This window comes from Chaetomium fimeti (assembly GCF_033439085.1).
Source record: "Chaetomium fimeti strain CBS 168.71 chromosome Unknown B0H64scaffold_7, whole genome shotgun sequence".
Classification (NCBI taxonomy): Eukaryota; Fungi; Ascomycota; class Sordariomycetes; order Sordariales; family Chaetomiaceae; genus Chaetomium; species Chaetomium fimeti.
This window is the reverse complement of record NW_026944335.1, coordinates 1600053-1620096: the sequence shown is the minus strand read 5'-3', so window position 1 is coordinate 1620096 and position 20044 is coordinate 1600053. Positions and strand designations below refer to the sequence as shown.

The 20044-nt window shown below is 57.5% G+C and overlaps 6 protein-coding genes across 6 annotated transcripts; 4 read left to right on the top strand and 2 right to left on the bottom strand.

Moving 5' to 3' along the window:
• Positions 1-650: 650 nt before the first annotated feature.
• Positions 651-4681, top strand: B0H64DRAFT_328036 (uncharacterized protein; the record flags this gene model as incomplete). The annotated part of the gene is made up of 7 exons (XM_062800817.1): positions 651-1193; positions 1246-1375; positions 1426-2534; positions 2589-3285; positions 3338-3579; positions 3641-4045; positions 4106-4681. The coding sequence occupies 7 exons, from the start codon at positions 651-653 to the stop codon at positions 4679-4681; spliced, it is 3702 nt and encodes a 1233-aa protein (XP_062656083.1).
• A 565-nt stretch (positions 4682-5246) lies between these two features.
• B0H64DRAFT_231611 (uncharacterized protein) lies at positions 5247-7673 on the top strand. Its single transcript, XM_062799726.1, has 2 exons — positions 5247-7188; positions 7284-7673. The coding sequence occupies exons 1-2, from the start codon at positions 5363-5365 to the stop codon at positions 7381-7383; spliced, it is 1926 nt and encodes a 641-aa protein (XP_062656082.1). The 5' UTR covers positions 5247-5362; the 3' UTR covers positions 7384-7673.
• A 739-nt stretch (positions 7674-8412) lies between these two features.
• On the bottom strand, positions 8413-9505 carry B0H64DRAFT_231613 (uncharacterized protein). Its single transcript, XM_062799727.1, has one exon. The coding sequence runs from the start codon at positions 9235-9237 to the stop codon at positions 8578-8580; it is 660 nt and encodes a 219-aa protein (XP_062656081.1). The 5' UTR covers positions 9238-9505; the 3' UTR covers positions 8413-8577.
• Positions 9506-11304: 1799 nt separating this feature from the next.
• On the top strand, positions 11305-12300 carry B0H64DRAFT_377080 (transcription factor TFIID-domain-containing protein; the record flags this gene model as incomplete). The annotated part of the gene is made up of 4 exons (XM_062802507.1): positions 11305-11555; positions 11612-11687; positions 11799-12225; positions 12284-12300. 4 exons carry the CDS (start codon positions 11305-11307, stop codon positions 12298-12300), a joined length of 771 nt encoding a protein of 256 aa, XP_062656080.1.
• A 503-nt stretch (positions 12301-12803) lies between these two features.
• B0H64DRAFT_231515 (FAD dependent oxidoreductase) lies at positions 12804-14855 on the bottom strand. The gene is made up of 2 exons (XM_062799725.1): positions 13214-14855; positions 12804-13156 (listed from the first exon to the last, which is right to left on the bottom strand). Exon 1 carries the CDS (start codon positions 14772-14774, stop codon positions 13272-13274), a length of 1503 nt encoding a protein of 500 aa, XP_062656079.1. The 5' UTR covers positions 14775-14855; the 3' UTR covers positions 12804-13156; positions 13214-13271.
• Positions 14856-15889: 1034 nt separating this feature from the next.
• On the top strand, positions 15890-18455 carry B0H64DRAFT_467803 (uncharacterized protein; the record flags this gene model as incomplete). The annotated part of the gene is made up of 2 exons (XM_062807726.1): positions 15890-16761; positions 16865-18455. The coding sequence occupies exons 1-2, from the start codon at positions 15986-15988 to the stop codon at positions 18453-18455; spliced, it is 2367 nt and encodes a 788-aa protein (XP_062656078.1). The 5' UTR covers positions 15890-15985.
• Positions 18456-20044: the final 1589 nt, after the last annotated feature.

Below are 20044 nucleotides of genomic sequence, written 5' to 3'. Positions count from 1 at the left end.
CGGGCTTTGTTCCCGACTTTGTTGACACGGAACCAAGCAAGTCAGAAAAATGAGAACAACCTGTTCATATCCTGCAAACTTAGGTTCGTGTTCCACTGACTGGCCGGTCAACCCCCTCCACACTGCTGTGTACCAAGTAAAGCTTGCTTCGAGCGCAAGACCCGTAATTCATCCCAGCAGGCAGGATGACTTTGGCTGAGAATGGTGTTGGATCAACCTGCAGGTGCGCATCCAACTGCTGCTTGTTTGATCTTAGCGCTCCCCATCCTTGCGCTTCAGGCCCCGCACCGCAACCAATCGAGAGCCCCCGACCAAACCCCAGCCGTCCAAGACCCATGAATAATCTCGAAATCTGGGGGCGGAAACGGGCCTGTCGCGAGGATGATTCGGCCCTCGCAGCAGCACGGGAGCAATCGCGTGCCGTCTCGCCGCGTCCCGCCTGACCCCGGCAACATGGAAATGGACCCTGAGGGAACGGGTCCAAGTTAGGAGGAGCCTTTCTCCTTGCACAGTACTTCCGCTCCAAGATCTACGTGTTGTTTTTATTCTTCTTTTTTTTTTTTTTTTGGTTACGACCAGATATTACCTCACCCTTCGACGGCGGCCGTCCTTGAACAGCGTCACTACTGCTCAGGCGGCCAACGAGATCGATGGAGAGGGACGGCAACTCCAGAAACTCAACCGACGAGGCTGACGTCGTCTCAACGAAAAATGCCGACACTGATGCTACCACTGCACACATTCAAACCAAGGACTTCTCGGCGCCTCCTTCCCAGGATGATGCTGTGCGTGGGGGGCAGAAAGGCCAGGTTGGCGTGAGCGCAGGCCGGGAGCCCGTCGACTCGGGTCCCGGCTTCGTGGATGTCAACGGCGACGTGGGTGGTTCCGGTCATAACGAAACGGTAGTTGATGTCATCGCGGTACCATGTCCGGGTGCCGACCCGATCAACACCTGGACTTTTGGCCATGAGACTTCACGCCATGAAACGTCCGGCGATGCTAGCGTCCCAGGTGAGATGGGATCGCGTAGCTCGTCGCGTAGGTCTGGCCCCTGGGTCACAAAGAATCTGCGCATGGCTGCTAGCATCGCCCGAGTTTCTCTCTACCGACATCGCGCGTTGGAGGACGGCATGACCTTGAAGTCCTTGGCCGGGGATTTACTAGACCAGGTGGACCGGATACGTGATGGGGCGGTGGGTTTTTCTGCTTTCCTGTTTAGCTGGATTGTTGTATTGATCTAGCTAGGCCGCGCGCCCCCTATTTTTCATCGGCCACAGCATCGGCGGCCTGGTTGTCAAATACGCGTTGGTTAGAGCAAATCACGGCTCTCAGTACCGGACGATAGTAGACAACTGTCATGGGGTTACCTTTTTCGGTGAGCCAGCCGACCGCAGCAGGCGAAAACGTATTGACTGACCGCGAAAGGCACACCGCACCAGGGATCGAGCTACATGTCCATGACGAGCCTCAAGGAGAGCATCCAGGACATCCTTCAACTGCAGGGGACCCTTCCTCAATCACTAACCGACGAGATCAACGTCCGTAATCTGGATCTTGTCGGTCTGCACGACGAGTTTGTAGACATGGCGAGTGAATTCCGTCTTTGGTCCTTTTACGAGACCCAAGAGTCCATGTTGTCTGGTTCTGCTGCTGGCTTTTCCAGCGACGTTCAGTTCGGTGCCCCTCTGGTATCGGTCAAATCGGCACTCCTTGAAGTATGGCAGGAAGACGTGTACGCTGTCGACAGTGACCACGCCCACCTTGCTTCGTTCGGGCCTAGCAATGCGCGCATCATGGATTCGTACCTTGCCGATTTCGCCCAGGCCATCGACAAGGCAGCCCGGCTCAATCTCGCCCACCGCCACACACCGCTGCATTTGAAGTCCCTCGTCAAGGTTGAGGTCATTGGCTTCTACGAAGACCTGGAGGCCATGATGGCATCACCTCGGCAGCAGCAGGGTGGCGAGACTGGCTCCATGATCCGACTGTATTCTACAAAGCATCCTTATAAGGATTTCCTGAAAAAAGGTCCAGACCGCTGCTTAACAGAACGGCTCCATAAGGGACCCAAGCGACGGTCCAGCAAGCGCAGTATCGGCCGTCGCTCTGAAGCAGAGCCATCGGCGAGAGAGCCGAAAAAAGAGGGGGCCGGACTTGGCCTTCGCAGCCAGACGACCGACGCATCACAGAGTACTGCGTCGACGTTATCGCCAAACATCGTCATCACAACTCCGAGGGAGAGGCCACCGCTGTTGAGGGTGCCAGTCCAATCAGCGCCTCTCTTTCGCCCCCCAAGTCCGGACAGTATCGCCAGCGTCAGCACCACCATGTCAGAGCCAACACTGCCGCTACCGTCTCTCGGCGACTTTGCGGGGGAAGACGCCCATACCATCGACTTGCTGGCTCAGCAGCAAGCAAAGTCGTTGATGAAGGAACATGGCCTTACCGCCACGGCTGGCTTCTCCCGGCCCAGCCCATCAGCGAGGAAGTTTATGTGGGTTCATATGCCATTCAACAACCCGGTCTGGGTCAAGGTATGAGGCTGCTCTGAAAGTGTTCTACGCAGCCTAGATGCTGACTATCGGCAGGAAATCTTTGCAACGATATCCAAGACCCAAGGGCTAGAATTTTCGCGGCTTTTCGACTATGATAACTGGGTGTCCAAGCAGATCCAAAACCGCAATTCGGAATCCCAGCCGGCGTACCTCAAGGCGATGTGCAAATACCTCTCTGCTGCAGACCGTTTAACCTCACCGCGGATTCCCTCGCCTTTATTTGGCCCCGTCAGCACGGGTATCACTCCTAATTGCCTTTTTCTTTACCTCCCTTATCTCCACTTCGACACATACCAGGGCATGATCCGGCGCCGGAAGTTGATCACAAAGCGCCGGTTCCATGGGCGAGCGAAACCCGTCCCTCGGTGGGTCGAGCAGGAATCGCTTGAACTCAAGGTGATTTGGGAGTACATCGGCTTCGACCCTCCACTGAATTGCCGACGAACCCTGGATCAGTTCGGGCATCACTCTCTCAGGGATACCAATTCGCGGGACGATGACCAAATGCTGTACAAGCTCACCAAGAAGGACGCACCGGCGCCGTGGAGGCGGATGGCCAACATTGGCTCTGCTCGGTCCTCAGCTGGGCGCTCCTTGCCCTCGGCCAAAGGATCTTCTTCGAGCTTATACGCCGGCACAGATGCCGAGTTCGGCGTCGAACCTGGGTCTGAACTCAAGGATGGCAACGTCCTGATGGTTGATCAGCTATGGCTCTGGTCCATTGATATGAGTAAGCCTGGTTTTCCTGGAATCCGCAAGGCGAGATGCTAACCTCTTTATAGCTACCCTGGTGACTTTTTTCTCCAAGCGGGAGTCTAGCCCTACGGAAGGGACCCTGTTCCAGCAGGCGGATTTGCGGAGCAGCGTCTACAATGAGCTCAACGGCGATCTCACAGGAAGGACGGAGAACACTCTGGACCTTGCGGCGTTGATCGTATGGCATGCTGTCACTGTTCTTCTCGACCGGTCCTCGCACCCCGATCTTGAGATATTCCGCCTCTTTGACGAGGCCATCGGTATGCTGGTATGTCTAAAGCCACCCGGTCGGTGCCGAATGTAAAGACAGACACTGACACGTGCGACAGGCCGAGCGGATGACGCTTAACATGAAGCAATTTCGAATCAGTGCCCTTGACATGGAGCCAGATGACGAGGACGGGTCAGACGAATCGGGTGTCGAAGGGGAAAGTCCAACTGCGATTAAGAAGCGCCACAAACGTGAATTGGAACGGTCAGAGCGTGAAAATAGGGAAAACACGTCGGCCCTGTTGGAGTTACGCGACCTGGAGGATGAGCTGACGACACTCTCCAAACTTTTCGACATGCAAGAGTCGACAATTCGCCAGATGAAGGAAATCTACACGAGCAAGGACTTCAACGATACCACTAAAAACGGGCAAGACTACCTGGATGAGGCGCTCGAGTACCTCGAGGACTACAAGCAGCAGACTGCCGAGATGCTGAAGAGGGTAGATACTACGAGGAATGACGTAAGTCAACCCTTAGAGCATATTGATATCAACCAGGCATGGACTGACGGTTTTGTTTAGTATGAAAAGATGCTAGAGATGGTACAGCGCCAGGCCCAAGTCGACGAGGTTCGATGGTCGCGTTTGCAAGCCGAGCTGGCGTCGAGCCAGAACCTCTCGGTCATGATCTTCACAACCTTCACCGTCATTTTCCTCCCCCTGACCTTCTTCACCGGCTTGTTTGGTATGAACACGATCGAGTGGCAGGAGGAGGACATACCGAGCCTGAGGCAAATTGGCGCCATCTCCCTCCCGGCATCGATACTCCTAATCCTTGTGTCGCTGGTGGCGGCCTTTAGTTGGCGCGTGCAGGGCACTTTCAAGGCAACGTACAACGGCATTAAGACGTCGTGGAAGATGATCAAGAACGTTTATTCCGAACGGTTGGAACCGACATCGAGGAAAATTGCCAAGAGAAGAAGGAGGGAGGAGAAAAAGAGGCGGAAGAGGGAGGCGAAGATGGCGCAGGACGACCAGAGCTACGACTTCTGGGCCATGGTCAAAAGGCAACAGAGAAGTGTGCAATACCAGATCCCAGAACAGAACGTCACCGGCTCGACGGCTGTTGATGCGCCGAAGAACCGAAAGCGACCATGAGCTGAGGCAGGCAGGCAGGCAGGCAGCACAACACAGGCACAACACCGACCGGAGGCAGTGGGAGGCAGTTTGAGACCATTGAGGCCTTTTGAGGCGCGGCGACAAGCCAAGTTCTAATTAACGAGACGGATAAGGAAAGCGAGCCTTCTCGCTCTATACTTCCCAATTCTGTCCCTCTTCGCACCCGTGGCCCCAGACCTCGTACCACCGACTATCCTATTGGCTCTTACTCACTCGGCTCAAGATGGCAGCTCGCGATGTCACAAGACGGAAAACATGGTGGAGTGTGGGGACGAGAGAACGAACTCCCTTGGCTCGGCTTTCCTCGGGTAAGCGGGGGCCAACTGAAGGCCAGGGTCCGTATTCGGGGTCCGCTTCGGAGGGCGCACAGACGCATCTTCAAATGCCAAAAAGTCAATTGGCCGCTTGTCCTGGGAGGAAACGTCATTTATGAGAGAGCATTGAAAGAAAGGCCCGAGGAATTTGGAGCAGAAGAGGAAAGGTCTACAGATTACGGGTCTGTTTAACCCGCGATAGAAATTGATGTGAGTCAGGGCCGTGACCGCGATTGCCAAGTTCAGTTGCTTGTACATCCGAATCCCCCTCCATCGCGGGGCGGCCAATTCCTTCCTTTCCTCTTTTTTTCTTCCGAGTCATCCACCTTCCCGGCGTGCAGCAACGATGTCGGCCTCTGCACGCCTCACAACTGGCCTCTGCCGGAGGGCCGCGGCAACCCCCGCTTCACTTCCAACAACCAGGTTTCAAAAAGCATGCGGTGTCAGGAGTCTGTCTTCGGCCACGACTCGCCGGTTACGGCGTCCAGGCGTCCGCGCAACACACAACAGTAGCTACCTTGCTGCGCAAACGACCGGGAGGTGTTTGTCGACCACCCCAGCCCGTTTCTACGCCGAAGCCGACGACTCGTTCGACCCAGCCAGCATCGAGCGCGAGAGCGACCAGGTCGATGTCTGCATCATCGGCGGCGGCCCCGCCGGCCTCTCCGCCGCCATCCGCCTGAAGCAGCTGGCCAACGAGGCGGGCAACGAGGACTTCAGGGTGCTGCTGCTCGAGAAGGCCGGCGAGCTCGGCGCGCACATCCTCTCGGGCGCCGTGATCCAGCCGACTGCGATCGACGAGCTCATCCCGGACTGGCTCGACGAGGCGAACGAGAACCGTTTCACCGGCGCGACGCCCGCGGGCAAGGACCGCATGCGCTTCCTTACCGAGAAGATGTCGATCCCCGTACCGAAACCGCCGCAGATGAGCAACCATGGAAACTACATTCTCAGTCTGAACGAGTTCACAAAATGGCTTGGCGAGCGTGCGGAGGAGGTCGGCGTTGAGGTATACCCCGGGTTCGCGGCCAGCGAGGTGCTGTTCGGGTCGGACGGAAGCGTCAAGGGCGTGGCGACGAACGACCTAGGCATTGGGCGTAACGGGACGCCCAAGGACACATTCGAACGGGGCATGGAGTTCCACGCGCGCGTCACCCTCTTCGGCGAGGGTTGCCACGGGAGCCTGAGCAAGCAGGTCATCAAGAAGTTCGAGCTGCGCCGCGAGAGCCAGCACCAGACGTATGCGCTGGGCGTGAAGGAGGTGTGGGAGGTGCAGCCGGAGAAGTTCAGGAAGGGTGAGGTCACCCACTCGATGGGCTTCCCGCTCCCCTACGACACATACGGCGGCGCTTGGATGTACCACTTCGGTGACAACCTCGTCAGCATCGGTCATGTCGTCGCGCTCGACTACCCCAACCCATGGCTGTCTCCCTACGGCGAATTCCAAAAACTGAAGCAACATCCGCTGTACCGTGAGGTGCTCGAAGGCGGCAAGTGCATCTCGTACGGCGCGCGCGCTCTCGTCGAGGGCGGCTTCCAATCGATCCCCAAGGTCGCCTTCCCGGGTGGCGCGCTGATTGGCGACTCGGCCGGGCTGATCAACGTGCCCAAGGTCAAGGGCACGCACAGCGCCATGAAGTCGGGCATGCTGGCGGCCGAGGCCGCGTGGAACGCGCTCCGGGAGAGCGACGACGCGGGCGCCGTGTTCCTGTACGAGTACGAGGAGGCCCTGCGCAAGTCGGCCATCTGGAAGGAGCTCAAGGAGGTGCGCAACATGCGGCCGTCGTTCCACACGCCGCTCGGCCTGTACGGCGGCATGCTGTACTCGGGCCTCGAGGCCTTCGTGCTCAAGGGCCGCGTGCCCTGGACCCTGCGCCACGGCGCCCCCGACCACGCCGCCACCAAGAAGGCCGACGACTGCCCCAAGCTCGAGTACCCCAAACCCGACGGCAAGCTCACCTTCGACATCCTCACCAGCGTCTCGCGCACGGGCACCAACCACGAGGAGGACCAGCCCGTCCACCTGCAGGTCAAGGACTGGGACAAGCACACCGCCGAGACCTGGCCCGCTTTCAAGGGGCTGGAGAACCGCTTCTGCCCGGCGGGCGTATACGAGTACGTGGAGGATGCCTCCAAGCCCGAGGGTGTGCGCTTCCAGATCAACGCGCAGAAGTGAGTTTTGTTCTTTTTCCCTCGTTTTCTTTACAGCCTCTTAAAAGGCCTTGATATCACGTTGGGATTAAATCGCTAACGGAGCCACTCACTAGCTGCATCCACTGCAAAACGTGCGACATCAAGGCACCCAACCAGGACATCAACTGGCAGGTGCCCCAGGGCGGCGAGGGCCCCAAATACTACATGTCTTGAGAGGCGGCGCTATGATGATCTAGTGTGCTGTTCTTGTCTTTTGCATGTACCAACCGCATGTATACATACGACAGGCATGATAGCGTGCGGGTGGTGTTTTGGTGTATCCTGTTTGTAGCGCTAGACTGACTGGAGGCATGTTTTGCATTTTCGCGTTGGGAGTTGGCTTAAACTTTTGGCGCCATTATGTGGATGGCATGGCATGGCATGGCATTCGAATACAGAGAGGATCAAAGTTGCTTCACTGGTATTTCGAAAACGCGAAGAAGCTGACCTTGGACTGTCTGGGCTGTCAAACATGTTCGGCCGAATAAGGGATAGGTGAAGTTGCAAGCTATCGCGTCTCAGTGACACAGAGATGTGGCTGAGCGCTGGCGGGGAAACAAGTGGAGGCGCAGCGACTTGCTGCCGGCGTCGTGTGGTCCTCGTAGTCTATGATGGAAGAAGGCGATCTAAAATGGCAGACTTCATCGTGCGATGATGCACCAAGACTTTTGAACATCAGACGAGCTGAGGCCTGTATCATCGCGATATCGTCACGACAAGGGCGCGTGTCAGTGACGCGCCGCTGGGCGGGAAATGAAAGAAAAGCCGCATGAACCAATCAGCTCACGCCATGCGCAAACGCGGGCGGCCTTGTCATCTCCCCGCGCGCGCGAGCCAGACAACGAACGGCTGAGGGGTCATCGTCGAGAGGGGTGGAATACAGGACAGGTTGCTCCCTGTGGTTGTCTTCAAAACCTTCCTTTTTGGAGATGCCGTCGCGTCCATACCTCCACTCGACAGATGCGAGGTTTGCACAGGCTTTTCTCTCCCTCCGCAGGCAGACGAAGCGAATTCATAGCCGCAGGTTTTAAGCGCTAGGATGCCCCGCGCCTCATGGGCCGCGGCACTTCAGGACTTTATGCAACTCTCCGGCTTTTGTTCCAGACTGGTTGGACCCCCGCCCCGTGAGTGCATGGTTGGGTCGGCAACCTTCAGGTTTGGGAGGGGTGTGAGGGGGCACGGCCGCAACCGAACTTCAGCGCCAGAGTGTGCGTGCGGGTTGGCACGGTTGGGCAGGAGGGAGGGAGCGGCCGACCGTCAACCCAGCCAGCCCGCTGTGGCAATCGCGCAATCGCCTGCGCCCGCCTTCCCCCCTCCTCGCGGTCCGGCAAACCGCGACGGAGGAGAGCGAGGTTTGAACCCTCGCCTTTACGAAGCGCTCGCGCTTATCGGCGGCGATGCATCTTTGTGCTTTGATTGCTCAAAACAAGAATTTATGTGTGAGGGCCGAAGATGACTCACAGACAAGGCTGGGTGTTGGACGGGAAGTGTTGTGCATCGGGTTGGACGAACCTGAAGCCACACGGGCCACAGACCTGCACGGGGCACACCCCATTTCCGCCCCGTTCCAAGTACAGATACTTCCCGTTCATCTTGGGAGCGGCGCTCGAGGCCCTTCCACCCCCTGAAGACGGGCACGGTTGCCATGCGCCCGGTTACTGAGACGCCCAACATGCCAAAGGCCATGAAATGCGCTCGATATTTCCGTTTTCGCGCCAAGCCGTGGGGCCCCGGGTGCGCCATTGTGATGGGTGCTTTCCTTTGCGCGCTCAGAGAGATCGAGGGTTCCTTGCCTTTTGATGCCAGAAATGTGAGGGTCGGGTAAGGGGCAGGTCTTGGCTGCTTGTGCTGTGCAGGAAGTTGCCTCGGACAACACTCGCAGCTTGGTGGGTTTGGGCCTTCGAACGGCTTGCAACCAAGGCGGGCCTTCCGAACACAATTGATTGTATGCGCCGGTACTCGGCCTGAGAGCCAAGCTGCAAAATTTCGAATCATTCGCGGTAGAATTGCTGCAAGTTTGTCATCCATACCTCGGTATCGTCGTATTCCGAAAACGGTATTTGCTGTTGGTTTGATGCTGCGGCGTCGGAATGCGTTGTGGCAACGGGCTGCCTGAGCCCGCCAGACGCGCCGCAACAAGGCCGCGCGTCACTCCGGCGCAAGCGGGACAGCACTGTCGCGACAGGATACCGGCATGAAATCTGTGTGGTGTTGGTGTGCGAAAATAGGTCGTGGTTTATGGTACTGCTCGGTAGCATCAGCGTTCCCCAGCGAAAGGTCGAGCTTGTGCCGACATTGACTTCGATTGTTGATTGAGTGCGCGCGACAAGGCATAGCCCAGCGGCCTTACGGTCGCGACGCTCGGCGGCATCCTCTGGTAGTGTTAGGCAACTCGGTCTTTCTTTTGTTATCATCTTCATATCGAGTAGACCCTCAGGAAGGTCGTCGGGCGTCTCGGACTCGGGTTTGTTGTGTTTGACGAGAGCTGGCGATAAGAATACGGCAGCAAGCATAGAACGCAGGAACCAGCTGAAAGTGATGATGTAGACGGGAGCGACTCGGCATGCAGCACCGGCGTTCGGCAATGGCGTTTCGTTGTTTTCTTGAGAATCGCGGCGTTGAGAATGGAAAAGTCAATAAATTATCGTTGAGGTCTGTAAAGAGTCGCCGAAACAGCAGCGCATGATAAAAATATAGGAGAGGGAGAGTTGTGCGTTTCAGGAGGTCGTAATGGTGTGTGACGGGTTTCTGGTTGAGATGGCGAATGGTCGCATGGTTGGGTGGTGTTGTCGGAGATCCCAGCGGCCTGAATGCGAAGGGCGAGCTGGCAGTTTGCTCAGTGTGCAGAGGTACCAGTACTTTGACACTGTGCGCAGGGGTTGATTCAGGAGGTGGGCGCAGGATCGCATCTTTGATTGGTTGAAGGGGGAAAAAAATCCTGCACGGCCGGCCTCTGATTCGCCGCATCCAGAATCACAGAACATGAAAGAGCAAGGGATCCGCCGCCACCAGCCTAGCGTGGTTGCCTGAGGCGCCACCTGGGCATTCCAGCGAAAATTATAAGTAGGTGCCGCTCCCCCGATTTGTTTTCCGCCCGCGCCCGGAAGTCCCCAACCGGCCGTTGCTACCTGCCTCCGGCCACACATTTTTGACCCACACCCCCTACCGTCATCGAAACTCCACATTTTTCACAAAACGACCTTGACGTCGGCCGTTGCTTGTCATTCAGACATTTAACGGTTTTCTCGATACCTGCGCTGTGTGGGCGCAACCTCTCATTCATTTAGAGTCGAGGATTAATCTGTCGATACAGAGACAGGCGACCGTTCCCTCGCTTCTGGACTAGGGCCTGTCGTCACTCGGTCATTCGTGGCGCCCGTTGACCTCCAAGGAAACCGCCGTCTGTCACGATCGACCCTTTAATCGTCGACGGTAATAGAAGAAGATCCGTTTGCACAAGACACAGTGCACCTTGCTCTCCTCTCCTCGAGGAACACCGTCTTGCCGTGAGTTGAAGCAGTGTGGGCAAGCCAGCCTCTGCTCCGTGTGCAGAAAACCCGCCTCGGTCCGTCATCATCGAGGCTTCTTCCGGCTCCGAGCCATCACCAGTCGCAATCAAGCGCAGCATCGCATCGGCGAAGATTCTTTTGAGGTCGTTGATTGAGACATCCCGACCATCCTCGAGGGTGTTTGCCGACGGACAGCAGTTTAGGGGGACACATTAATTTGTTCATCTCCCACATCTGGTATGGCCCCTCTCTCCGCCTCATCCCATCGATTGTATTTTATCGCCACTTCCCTTTCGCCCTTGAACAACAGAGCCACCTCCATTCATCCCATCACCGCCATTCATTTTGGGCAATCAGTGATTGTTCCAAGTGGTGCACGGGCCATAGACAACATCTATAAATTGTTTTGCCCTTCCCCTCCTCCGTCGCACCAACTTTTTTTACCCAAGGTCGAGAAGTCGCATTCCCACAAGATTCCCATGTTAGCGGTTCGTTTCCGAAACCTCATCTAACTCGTTTCCCCGTAGAATTGTTCGCGCAAGCCAAAACAACCTGAGATCAAGTCGCTTGGTTTACATCGAACAAGATGGAGGCCATTCAGACCCACCCCTCGAACGCTGCGCAGGCCAAGGCGTTCACGGCGCCTGGCTCGCTCTCGTTCCCCGGCGGCGCGAACGAGTTCGCAAACCAGGCGGCGCAACCCAACGGTATGGCAACCAACGGCGTTCAGCAGCAGGGCGTTCAAGCCACGAACGGTACTGGGGTGACTCCCGCGACCCCCGCTGCGACGCCAGGAGCTGGCCCCGCGGGCCCGAGTGGCATCACTCCCACGCTCCAGTAGGACTCCCTCTTGTAATAGTTTCTGTTGCGAGACTCGGGGCTAACCCATTCAGAAACATCGTTGCCACGGTCAACTTGGACTGCCGTCTGGACCTCAAGACGATCGCGCTGCATGCTCGTAATGCGGAGGTACGTGTTGAGTCAGAAGCCCGGCGCGCTGTCCTCAAGTGAGAAACAGCGTCGCTCATGGCTTCTTGTCTTCAACCGTCTTTTGCCACAAGCAGTTCTGACCAGAAACAGTACAATCCGAAGCGTTTCGCCGCTGTCATCATGCGCATTCGCGAGCCGAAGACTACTGCTCTCATTTTCGCCAGTGGCAAGATGGTTGTGACCGGTGCAAAATCCGAGGATGACTCGAAACTTGCGTCTCGCAAATACGCCCGCATCATCCAGAAGCTCGGCTTCAACGCGAAGTTCACCGACTTCAAGATCCAAAATATTGTCGGATCCTGCGATATCAAGTTCCCGATCCGTCTCGAGGGTCTCGCGTCGAAGCATCACAACTTCAGCTCGTACGAGCCGGAACTTTTCCCTGGTCTGATCTATCGCATGATCAAGCCGAAGATCGTACTTCTCATCTTCGTGAGCGGCAAGATCGTCCTCACCGGTGCCAAGGTCCGCGAGGAGATCTACCAGGCATTCGAGATGATTTACCCCGTGTTACAAGGTGAGTCCTCGCATTGCATTCTCGTCTCAATCAACTGGATGCTGACAAACATGGCTAGATTTCCGCAAGGTTTAAACCTGTGCGACGCTTGGGTCGGCACGAGGAGATCAATCCCGCCAGCAAACTACGTTTTCCCGCCGCAACACCACTACCTCGCCGCCTGTTAACCACTTGTAACACTACGCTTAACCACCATCGACCATGATTTCACGACAAAAAAATCATACCCACCAAAAAGCTCGACTGTGCTGAAGCCCTACCAAAGCTGATGCCTCGGTCATTTGTATCAATTTTTTGCGGCCTTTTTTCGGCATCACTGCATTGCATCGGCGTTTACGGAACGGAGGCGGACCATTAAAGCAGGATTTTCGCGCTTTTCGTCATGACCGCGGATTCCCCGAGTGATTGGGAGCTGGCGCGCTCCCTTTCGCGGGTTATATTACCCATAGAAAGATTGCGCACGACGGGCAGGGGTGCGACGCCTGCCCGTCCCCTAATGAGTTTGCGGTCGACGCCATCCGGGGTCCCGCAGCCAAAAAGAGAGGTTTCTGAGGAAGGAACGGAGAAGTATCGTGCCCATTTGGGAGCAGAGCTGCTGCCTGCACAATTGCCCGCTTCTGCTTCGGGTGTTGATGGGACGCTGGCACAATTTTAGTTCACCTGAAGCTCGTCATCGGCACCCAGAAGTGGTAGCAGCAGGAGGTTTGACACAGTATTGTCTGGACTAAAACAACCCATGGAGAGGCAACTGCCGTGATCGGGGAAGCCTTCGCGACCCCGACACAAAAGGATGATGGCGTAGGCCTTAACTGCTCTATCGCAGAGTTTCGTTATTCGCTGCTAGGCTTAGCTTTACGGCCAGGGCATGGCGGCGGGTCGAGACTCGTGGCGTTCTTCAGTCGTGGTTTTTGCTGCCGTCGAATACCATCATCTAGTTGATTAAAACTTGACCTGCGTTATGGCAACTGTGATGTGTGGGTTGGCTTACCTCATGTTTCGTGACCCTCTTTTTCCCATTGCCCATTCTCGCCCGAGGCTCTGTCCCCTCACTGCAAAGGCACCGCTCTCTCGCCCAGTGCCTCCGCCAGAACCAACCCCGGCGTACCCCCTCTCGTCCCATCCTCCGTAAACGCGGCCACTCCAGTCCCAGCCCACGTAGATTCGGTGGTAACCTTCCAATCCCACTTCCCGCGAAACTGCACCGGGCAGTCCCGCATGATGCAGTCGACGACCCTGTCGCCGACGACGGGCAGGAACTTGAAGGCGTGCCCGCTGTCGCCCGTCGCCACGAACAGGCCGCGCCAGTGCGGGTGGTAGTCGACCAGGAAATCGGCGTCGGCCGTGTCCGAGTACCAGCACAGCCGCGTCTTGCTGAAGGGCCGGTCGTGCAGCGCCGGCCACGGAATCATCTCGCGCAGCGCGCCGCGGAGGTCGGCTGCTGCTCGGGCCGGGATGTTGAGGTCCGGGTCGGTGAGGGCTGTGAGGGGGAGGGAGATGGGCGTTGGGGTTTGGGTTTGGGTGGTGGTGGCGGAGGTTGGGGAGAGAGGGAGGGGTGGGTTGGAGGGTGTGACCGGGTTGAGGTAGCCGTAGGCGTGCTGGCCGATCTTGAGGACGCGGTCGGTCGGCGGGATGATGAAGAGGCCGGTGGAGAGGTTGAGGATGACAGGCATCTTGCCGAGCTCCTCTTGCTCGGCTTCGGTGATGTCCATGTAGGCGAGGACTTGGCCGGTGGCCACTGCCTGCCCGGCCAAGTCAACCAGGCCGCCGGTCCATGCACCCGCGGCGACGATAACCAGATCGGCGGACAAGACGCGGCCGTCGGAGAGCTTGGCGCCGGTGACGGTGTCTTCAGCCCTTTCCAAGGAGACGACAGTTCCGGGAACGAAGTCCACGCGTCCCGTCTGTTGAACCTGGTCAAAGGACCACGCCATCGCGGCTCCAGCGTTCCCCCATCCACTGTTGTTGTTGATGTAGCCCCATGACCCAGAGCTGCCACCCGTTCCCAACGCCTCGCGGATGGCGTCGGGGTTGGGGAGCTCCCGAACACGGGCAGCAAGAGCTGGGTCTTTAGACGCCAGAGACACGACGTTGGCCCAGCTCATACGAGCATAGTCCAAGCCCGTCAGCTTGGGTTTCAGACCCCCGCTCGCCGGGGCGGCTGATGGCGCAGGCGGCGCGAGGTCGCCAACCAGAAGCAACCCAGCCTCGTGGTAGCGCCCTTGGGCACCTAAGTCAGCGGGGGTTTCTTGCTTGCGCCATTGCACTTGGGCCTCGTCGCCCAGCGCCGTGTACGCTGGATCAGCATAATCGGCCCTAATAATCCGGCTGGTGTCGATACTGGCGGCGTCTGGTGAAGGGAATGTTCCAGGCTGGGAAGGGTCCGACCTGTCGACGACGGTTATCGAGCATTGAGAGAAGGCATCGCGACGGGCGAGGGCCAAGGCAGTGCTGAGCCCAAAGACGCCAGAACCAATGATGAGAATTGAAGATGGAGGTGAGAAGGGTCGCGAGGAGGGAAGCGAAGAGGAAGAGGAAGACGCAGCAGCCATTTGAGAAACGGAACGGCAATTTGGCTTCCGTAATTAGACAAGGTTTCAGACGCGAAGCGGCAAAGGCCGGGTCCAACAAGGTCGGGCCTAGGGTTTGGGTCGCTGGCCGTCACAAATGGCCCCGTTTGTGTGTGTGGTATTCGTAGTTATGCTGTGTGCTGCTCACTTGTGCGACTGCGTGCCCGTTTGTTCGGTTTCCAACTTTGGAGGTCTGCTGCAGTCCAGGCGCTTGCTTGGGTAGGCTTGACGACAGGAACACGCCTCGCCCCAGAAGGGCGCCCGTCCAGGCATTAAATAAGGAGGTCGAACATTGTGGGGAACCCATCGTCTTCGAGGGAGGGAAACGGAAGGAAATATCTCGGGGCTCGGCTCTTGCAAACAACGCGGGGAAGGGCGCCGATGGCTCCAACATGGAGAACGCATAATGGAGGATGGAGAGCACGAAATGGAGCCATGAGCAGAGATCTCTTGTGCTGTTGAAGAAAGGGAATCTCCGAATGTCACCTTGGCCGTTCGGACTGCACCGGGAAACCGCTGATTGTCCGATGCAGGCTCTCCGACGGCATCATACCCTGACAAAAGAAGTTACAGGGAAGAAAGACTCGGACCCATCCCCCGCCCCAACATGAAAGGGCGCGCTCTTCTTTTGAGGCGCTGCACGGAGTCCGGTGATGGACGAAGCCCCCACCAACCGTGACACAGATCATCCTCGCTTTGTGGGTCGCCAGAACGTGCGCGTTTGGATATCGGTCGACGACAGCTGGCAGCATCGATGGCCGTCTCACACTGGCCTGTACTCGGTACAGAGTCCCATCCACAACCGGGCAGTTGAAAATGGCAGACGAATACCGACGAGGACGGTGTCCCAAAATAGCGCTTTCTCCATAATTCGGGAAACAAGTATAATTGCAGGATTCAAGAGGATACCCCAGTACCGAATCCGACCTTGAAATCGCCAATTTACGGCGGAGTGTTCGGTTGTCAATGGCAATTGAGTAGTTCTTCGTGCACAATCACTGATGAAGAGGTCAATTTCGAGCATGGCCGTCAGGGTGCCAGCATTAAGGTGCACGGACCAATTCGCCATCCAAGGAGGCCGATCCCTCAACACCAGCGCGCGAAGGTGCAATTGCAACATGCGGATGGTGTAACAAGTCCACCCAAATCACCACATCCCAACATGCGTAGCCGACACACTCGCGCTGCCAAACATGTCGTCGACCAAAAAGATTGCCGAATTCCCTGACGTCGAGGCAAAGCTGCAAAAACCGGGCAAGCAATCAGCATTCGAAAAGCAAAAAGCCGAGGCCGAGGCGAAGCGTCGAAGAGAGGCCGCAGAGACCGCCGCCGTCTACGAGGATTTTGTTAAAAGCTTTGCGCATGACGACGAGGACGACTCCTCTCACGGACCCAGGCATCCGCCGTCGAGATTCGGTCATGGCCCGCCCGAGAGACCACCGTTTGGAACCGGGTCCCCTTTCGGAGGAGGCGCTGGCAGGAGACACTTTGGCATCCCCTCCGGCACTCCGCTGAAGAGCGGCCCGGGGAGTCTGGGACCATCGCCGTCGTCGTTTGTGAAGAAGAGACCATACGAAGGTTTTCAGCGAGATACGGATGAGGGCCGCGGGAGGCTGGGGTTCGACGACAGGGACAGGGAGAGGGACCTGGCCACAGTACCCGTCTCCAAGGCATTCGAAGCGAGCGACGATGAGGCAGATGGTGGGACTGGTGACCGGGCGGAAGAGAAGGCGACATCAAAGCCGACCCTACGCTTGGCAAACCTGCCGCCTGGTACATCCCCTGCTGTCATCAAGGCACTCATGCCGGCGAATCTAACGGTCGAGAACGTCAAAATCGTGCCGCCTTCGGGCCCCGGCGGTACCGAACGCAAATCGATTGCTGCTATTGTCACCTTGTCCAAGGAGACGCCGGCGACAGAGATTGATAATGCCGTGAGCGCTTTGCAAAACCGCTACCCTCGGCTTCGGTTTCTTCCTCACCCTGCACCGACATCTTTCTTCCGCTGCCATCTCGTCCGGATTGACCTCTCTGTCTTCATCGGCGACAGTCTCATACCCATTCGGTGCGAGGAAGGTTGAGGAGGGTCCAGTCAGGCCCGCTCACCAGCCGATGGGCCACGGTCGGGCATATGCTCCACCGTCATCATATGGCCCTCCTATGGGCGGCCCGCTCAACAGATCTGGAATTCTTCATGTTCCGGTCCGCGCTCCGCGAGACATTAAACAGCTCCGCATGATCCACAAGGTCATAGAGTCCGTCTTGGAACATGGCCCAGAGTTTGAAGCGCTTTTAATGTCCCGCCCGGACGTCCAACGAGAGGAGAAGTGGGCATGGGTATGGGATGCCCGTAGCGAGGGCGGAATCTGGTACCGCTGGCGGCTGTGGGAAATTGTAACAGGCGCGCAGCCCGCGAAGGGCAAGCTCGAGTACATTCCGCTGTTCGAGGATAGCCATGCGTGGAAAAAGCCTACACGGCGGCTAGCATACGAATACACGACAGACGTCGATGAGTTCATATCCGATTCCGACTACGACTCTTCAGAAGACGACGAGTTCGAGGATGAGCAGCCTCGACAAGGCGACGGTGCGGATCAAGAAGACACATTCCTGAATCCAATAGAGAAGACGAAGCTTGCGCATCTGCTCGGCCGGCTCCCGACGTCATTATCCAAAATTCGGAAGGGGGATATCGCGAGAGTTGCAGCATTTGCTATCACCCACGCCAGCCGCGGCGCCGACGAGATAGTCGACATGATCATTTCCAATATTGAACACCCTTTCGCATACACATCGGCAAATCCAGATTACAAGCAAGGGGCGAAAGAACGGGAGGGTAGAGAAGACGACTCCGGCGACACCTCGCCAGCGCCAGAGGACAAAACCGTGTCTGACGCACCTGACCAGAGCGCAGCACGGCTTCTAGGACTCTACGTGATCAGTGACATACTGTCCTCTTCATCCACTAGCGGGATCCGCCATGCCTGGCGCTATCGGCAGTTGTTCGAGGCGGCACTCCGGAGCCGCAAGACATTCGAGATGCTGGGACTGATGGCGGACAGGCTGAACTGGGGCCGCCTGCGTGCCGACAAATGGAAGCGCAGCGTCGGGCTCGTCCTGAGCCTGTGGGAAGGCTGGTGCGTGTTCCCTGTCGAAACCCACGAGGCCTTTGTCAGCAGTTTCGAGAACCCGCCTGTCCTCAAAAAGGAGGCCGACGCGCTCGAAACGGAACGCAAATCCGGCCGGTGGAAGACGGTCGATGCCGTGCCCGCCGACGGGGGCAACGGCAGTGGCTTCCTGCCGGTGTCGACGAAACCGGTTGTTGACCAAGACGCAGTGGATGATTACGTTGAAACCATCCTGTATATGGAGGACGGCGATGAGGAGTTGGACCCTGTTCGCCTGCAATACCTGGCAGAATTGGACGATGCGTTCTCTGACCTCGACCTCGACGGCGAGCCAGACGACGGCTTCGGGATGGGGGCGGCGGGCGGTGATGTGACGATGAAGGATTCGACGGAACCAGCGGAACCAATCCCGGGCAGTCAGGAGGGCAAGCCCATCGGCGGCTTCCATATGTCAGGCTCGAAGCCAGCCCCTGGAAGGAAGCGGATGCGTGCCATGGACATGTTTGCCGATTCCGACTCCGACGGGGCCTCATAGGACACCTGCGGAGTTAAGATTGAATTGCCAAGAATTTTGCCCCAAAGCGCCCATCTTCCCGGATTGAGAAGCGACTGTTGAAGCAAAGACGTTGGCGTCGGCGATGTCACCCACCCCTCGGTCTCGAAGCCACGCCGAGTCGCTGCACAGTCCCCAGGGACTGGTCCGGCTGCAGGAATCCACGGGCCCGGGGCGGGGGATGCTACCTTGTCAGGGACTTTGGGAGTGGGAGTCGGCACTGTCGGCCTTGGAGTCGCGCAAGCACTTCACCTGGCTCAGATCGAAGCTGTGAACGTTCCAATGACACACCTAAATACATGGATTCCACGGGGCTTTGTGGCCCCCCCGTGGTGAAAAGGTCCTACCCAGCTCGCCTCCCCGTCCCCCCAGGGCCCTCCATTCCCACGCTCCAGCCCTGTATAGACATCCCGGCCCCCAAGGTGCTCACTGTGGCCCTGAATCACTGCGCAAGTGTTGGGGTAGTGGGTTTTCCGAAGCGGGATGCACGCCTTCCCGAGGTGTGTCATACAGGTACCGGTTACTGCACGATTCTGATTTGTTCAGCTTTGATTGAGGGGACTTGTGACGGGGTTCTTCTCTCTTTGTGACATGACATGAGAATTACGAAGGACTGCTGATTAAAAACCCCCATTTCAGCCACGGCTTGAGCGCGACCAACATCCCGCGCGGCAAGCATGGTTTTGAGTCCAGGAACTCGGTCGATTTTCTTGTAGCGGCCCCCTCCAGCCAATAGAAACTTGCTCAGTTTCTCCGACTGCCAAAACGCGGTGCCCCACCTGCCCACTCCTGCATGCATTTGATCGAAAGGACGAACCAGGAAAGGACCCCCCTTGACCCTGGGCCTTGAAGGCATCGCATACCACACTTTCACTTGCGAGCAAGGCAGGTGCAAGGTTCGTTCTCACGCACTCACTCTCTCAACCCCGCGGCGGCCGGTCAAGGAACTAAACAGGCTGCTGCTGCCGTCAGCACATCTGGGCTGTCAGTTGTGACCAAAAGTCCAGGTCTGACCCACGGACATCCAGAAACCCCCTTCTCCACCCGTGCCTCTCCCTGAAAAACCGAGAGCCAACATTGTTGCGGCACAACCATCGTCATTGAGCCTTGTCTGGCGATTTGCTTTCCGCCCAGCTTCTCTCTTATCGGTAGTGAAACATCTGCCCGTCCCGACTCGCTTCCCGCAAACACGGCTCCGGTCTGGAATGGCCCATCCCCGGCTACCTTCGCCTTCTCTTGCATGTTTCCCGGGTGCTAGGTACTTGATTTCGGACGAGGGATTGAACCTCATCCGATATTGAGCAAAACCTGCCGTCACCCATCGGCACTCACGGGCTTCTCCAATCCTCATTTCCCCTACGACTTGCGGACGGCCGGTTCCATCGAGCCTGCGATCATCCCAAAGCTGCCGGCGTACCTTGAAACTACCGGCCGACTCTCCTCTGGCGGCTCCTAACTGTCACGGCTCGCCGCTTAAGTTGCTTCGCCCGCGATCAACAGGTTCCAGCTCTTGCTCGTTGCCACCAAGGAAGATCTGTCTGTTTTGTAGCGCGTCTCATCACTTGCATGCT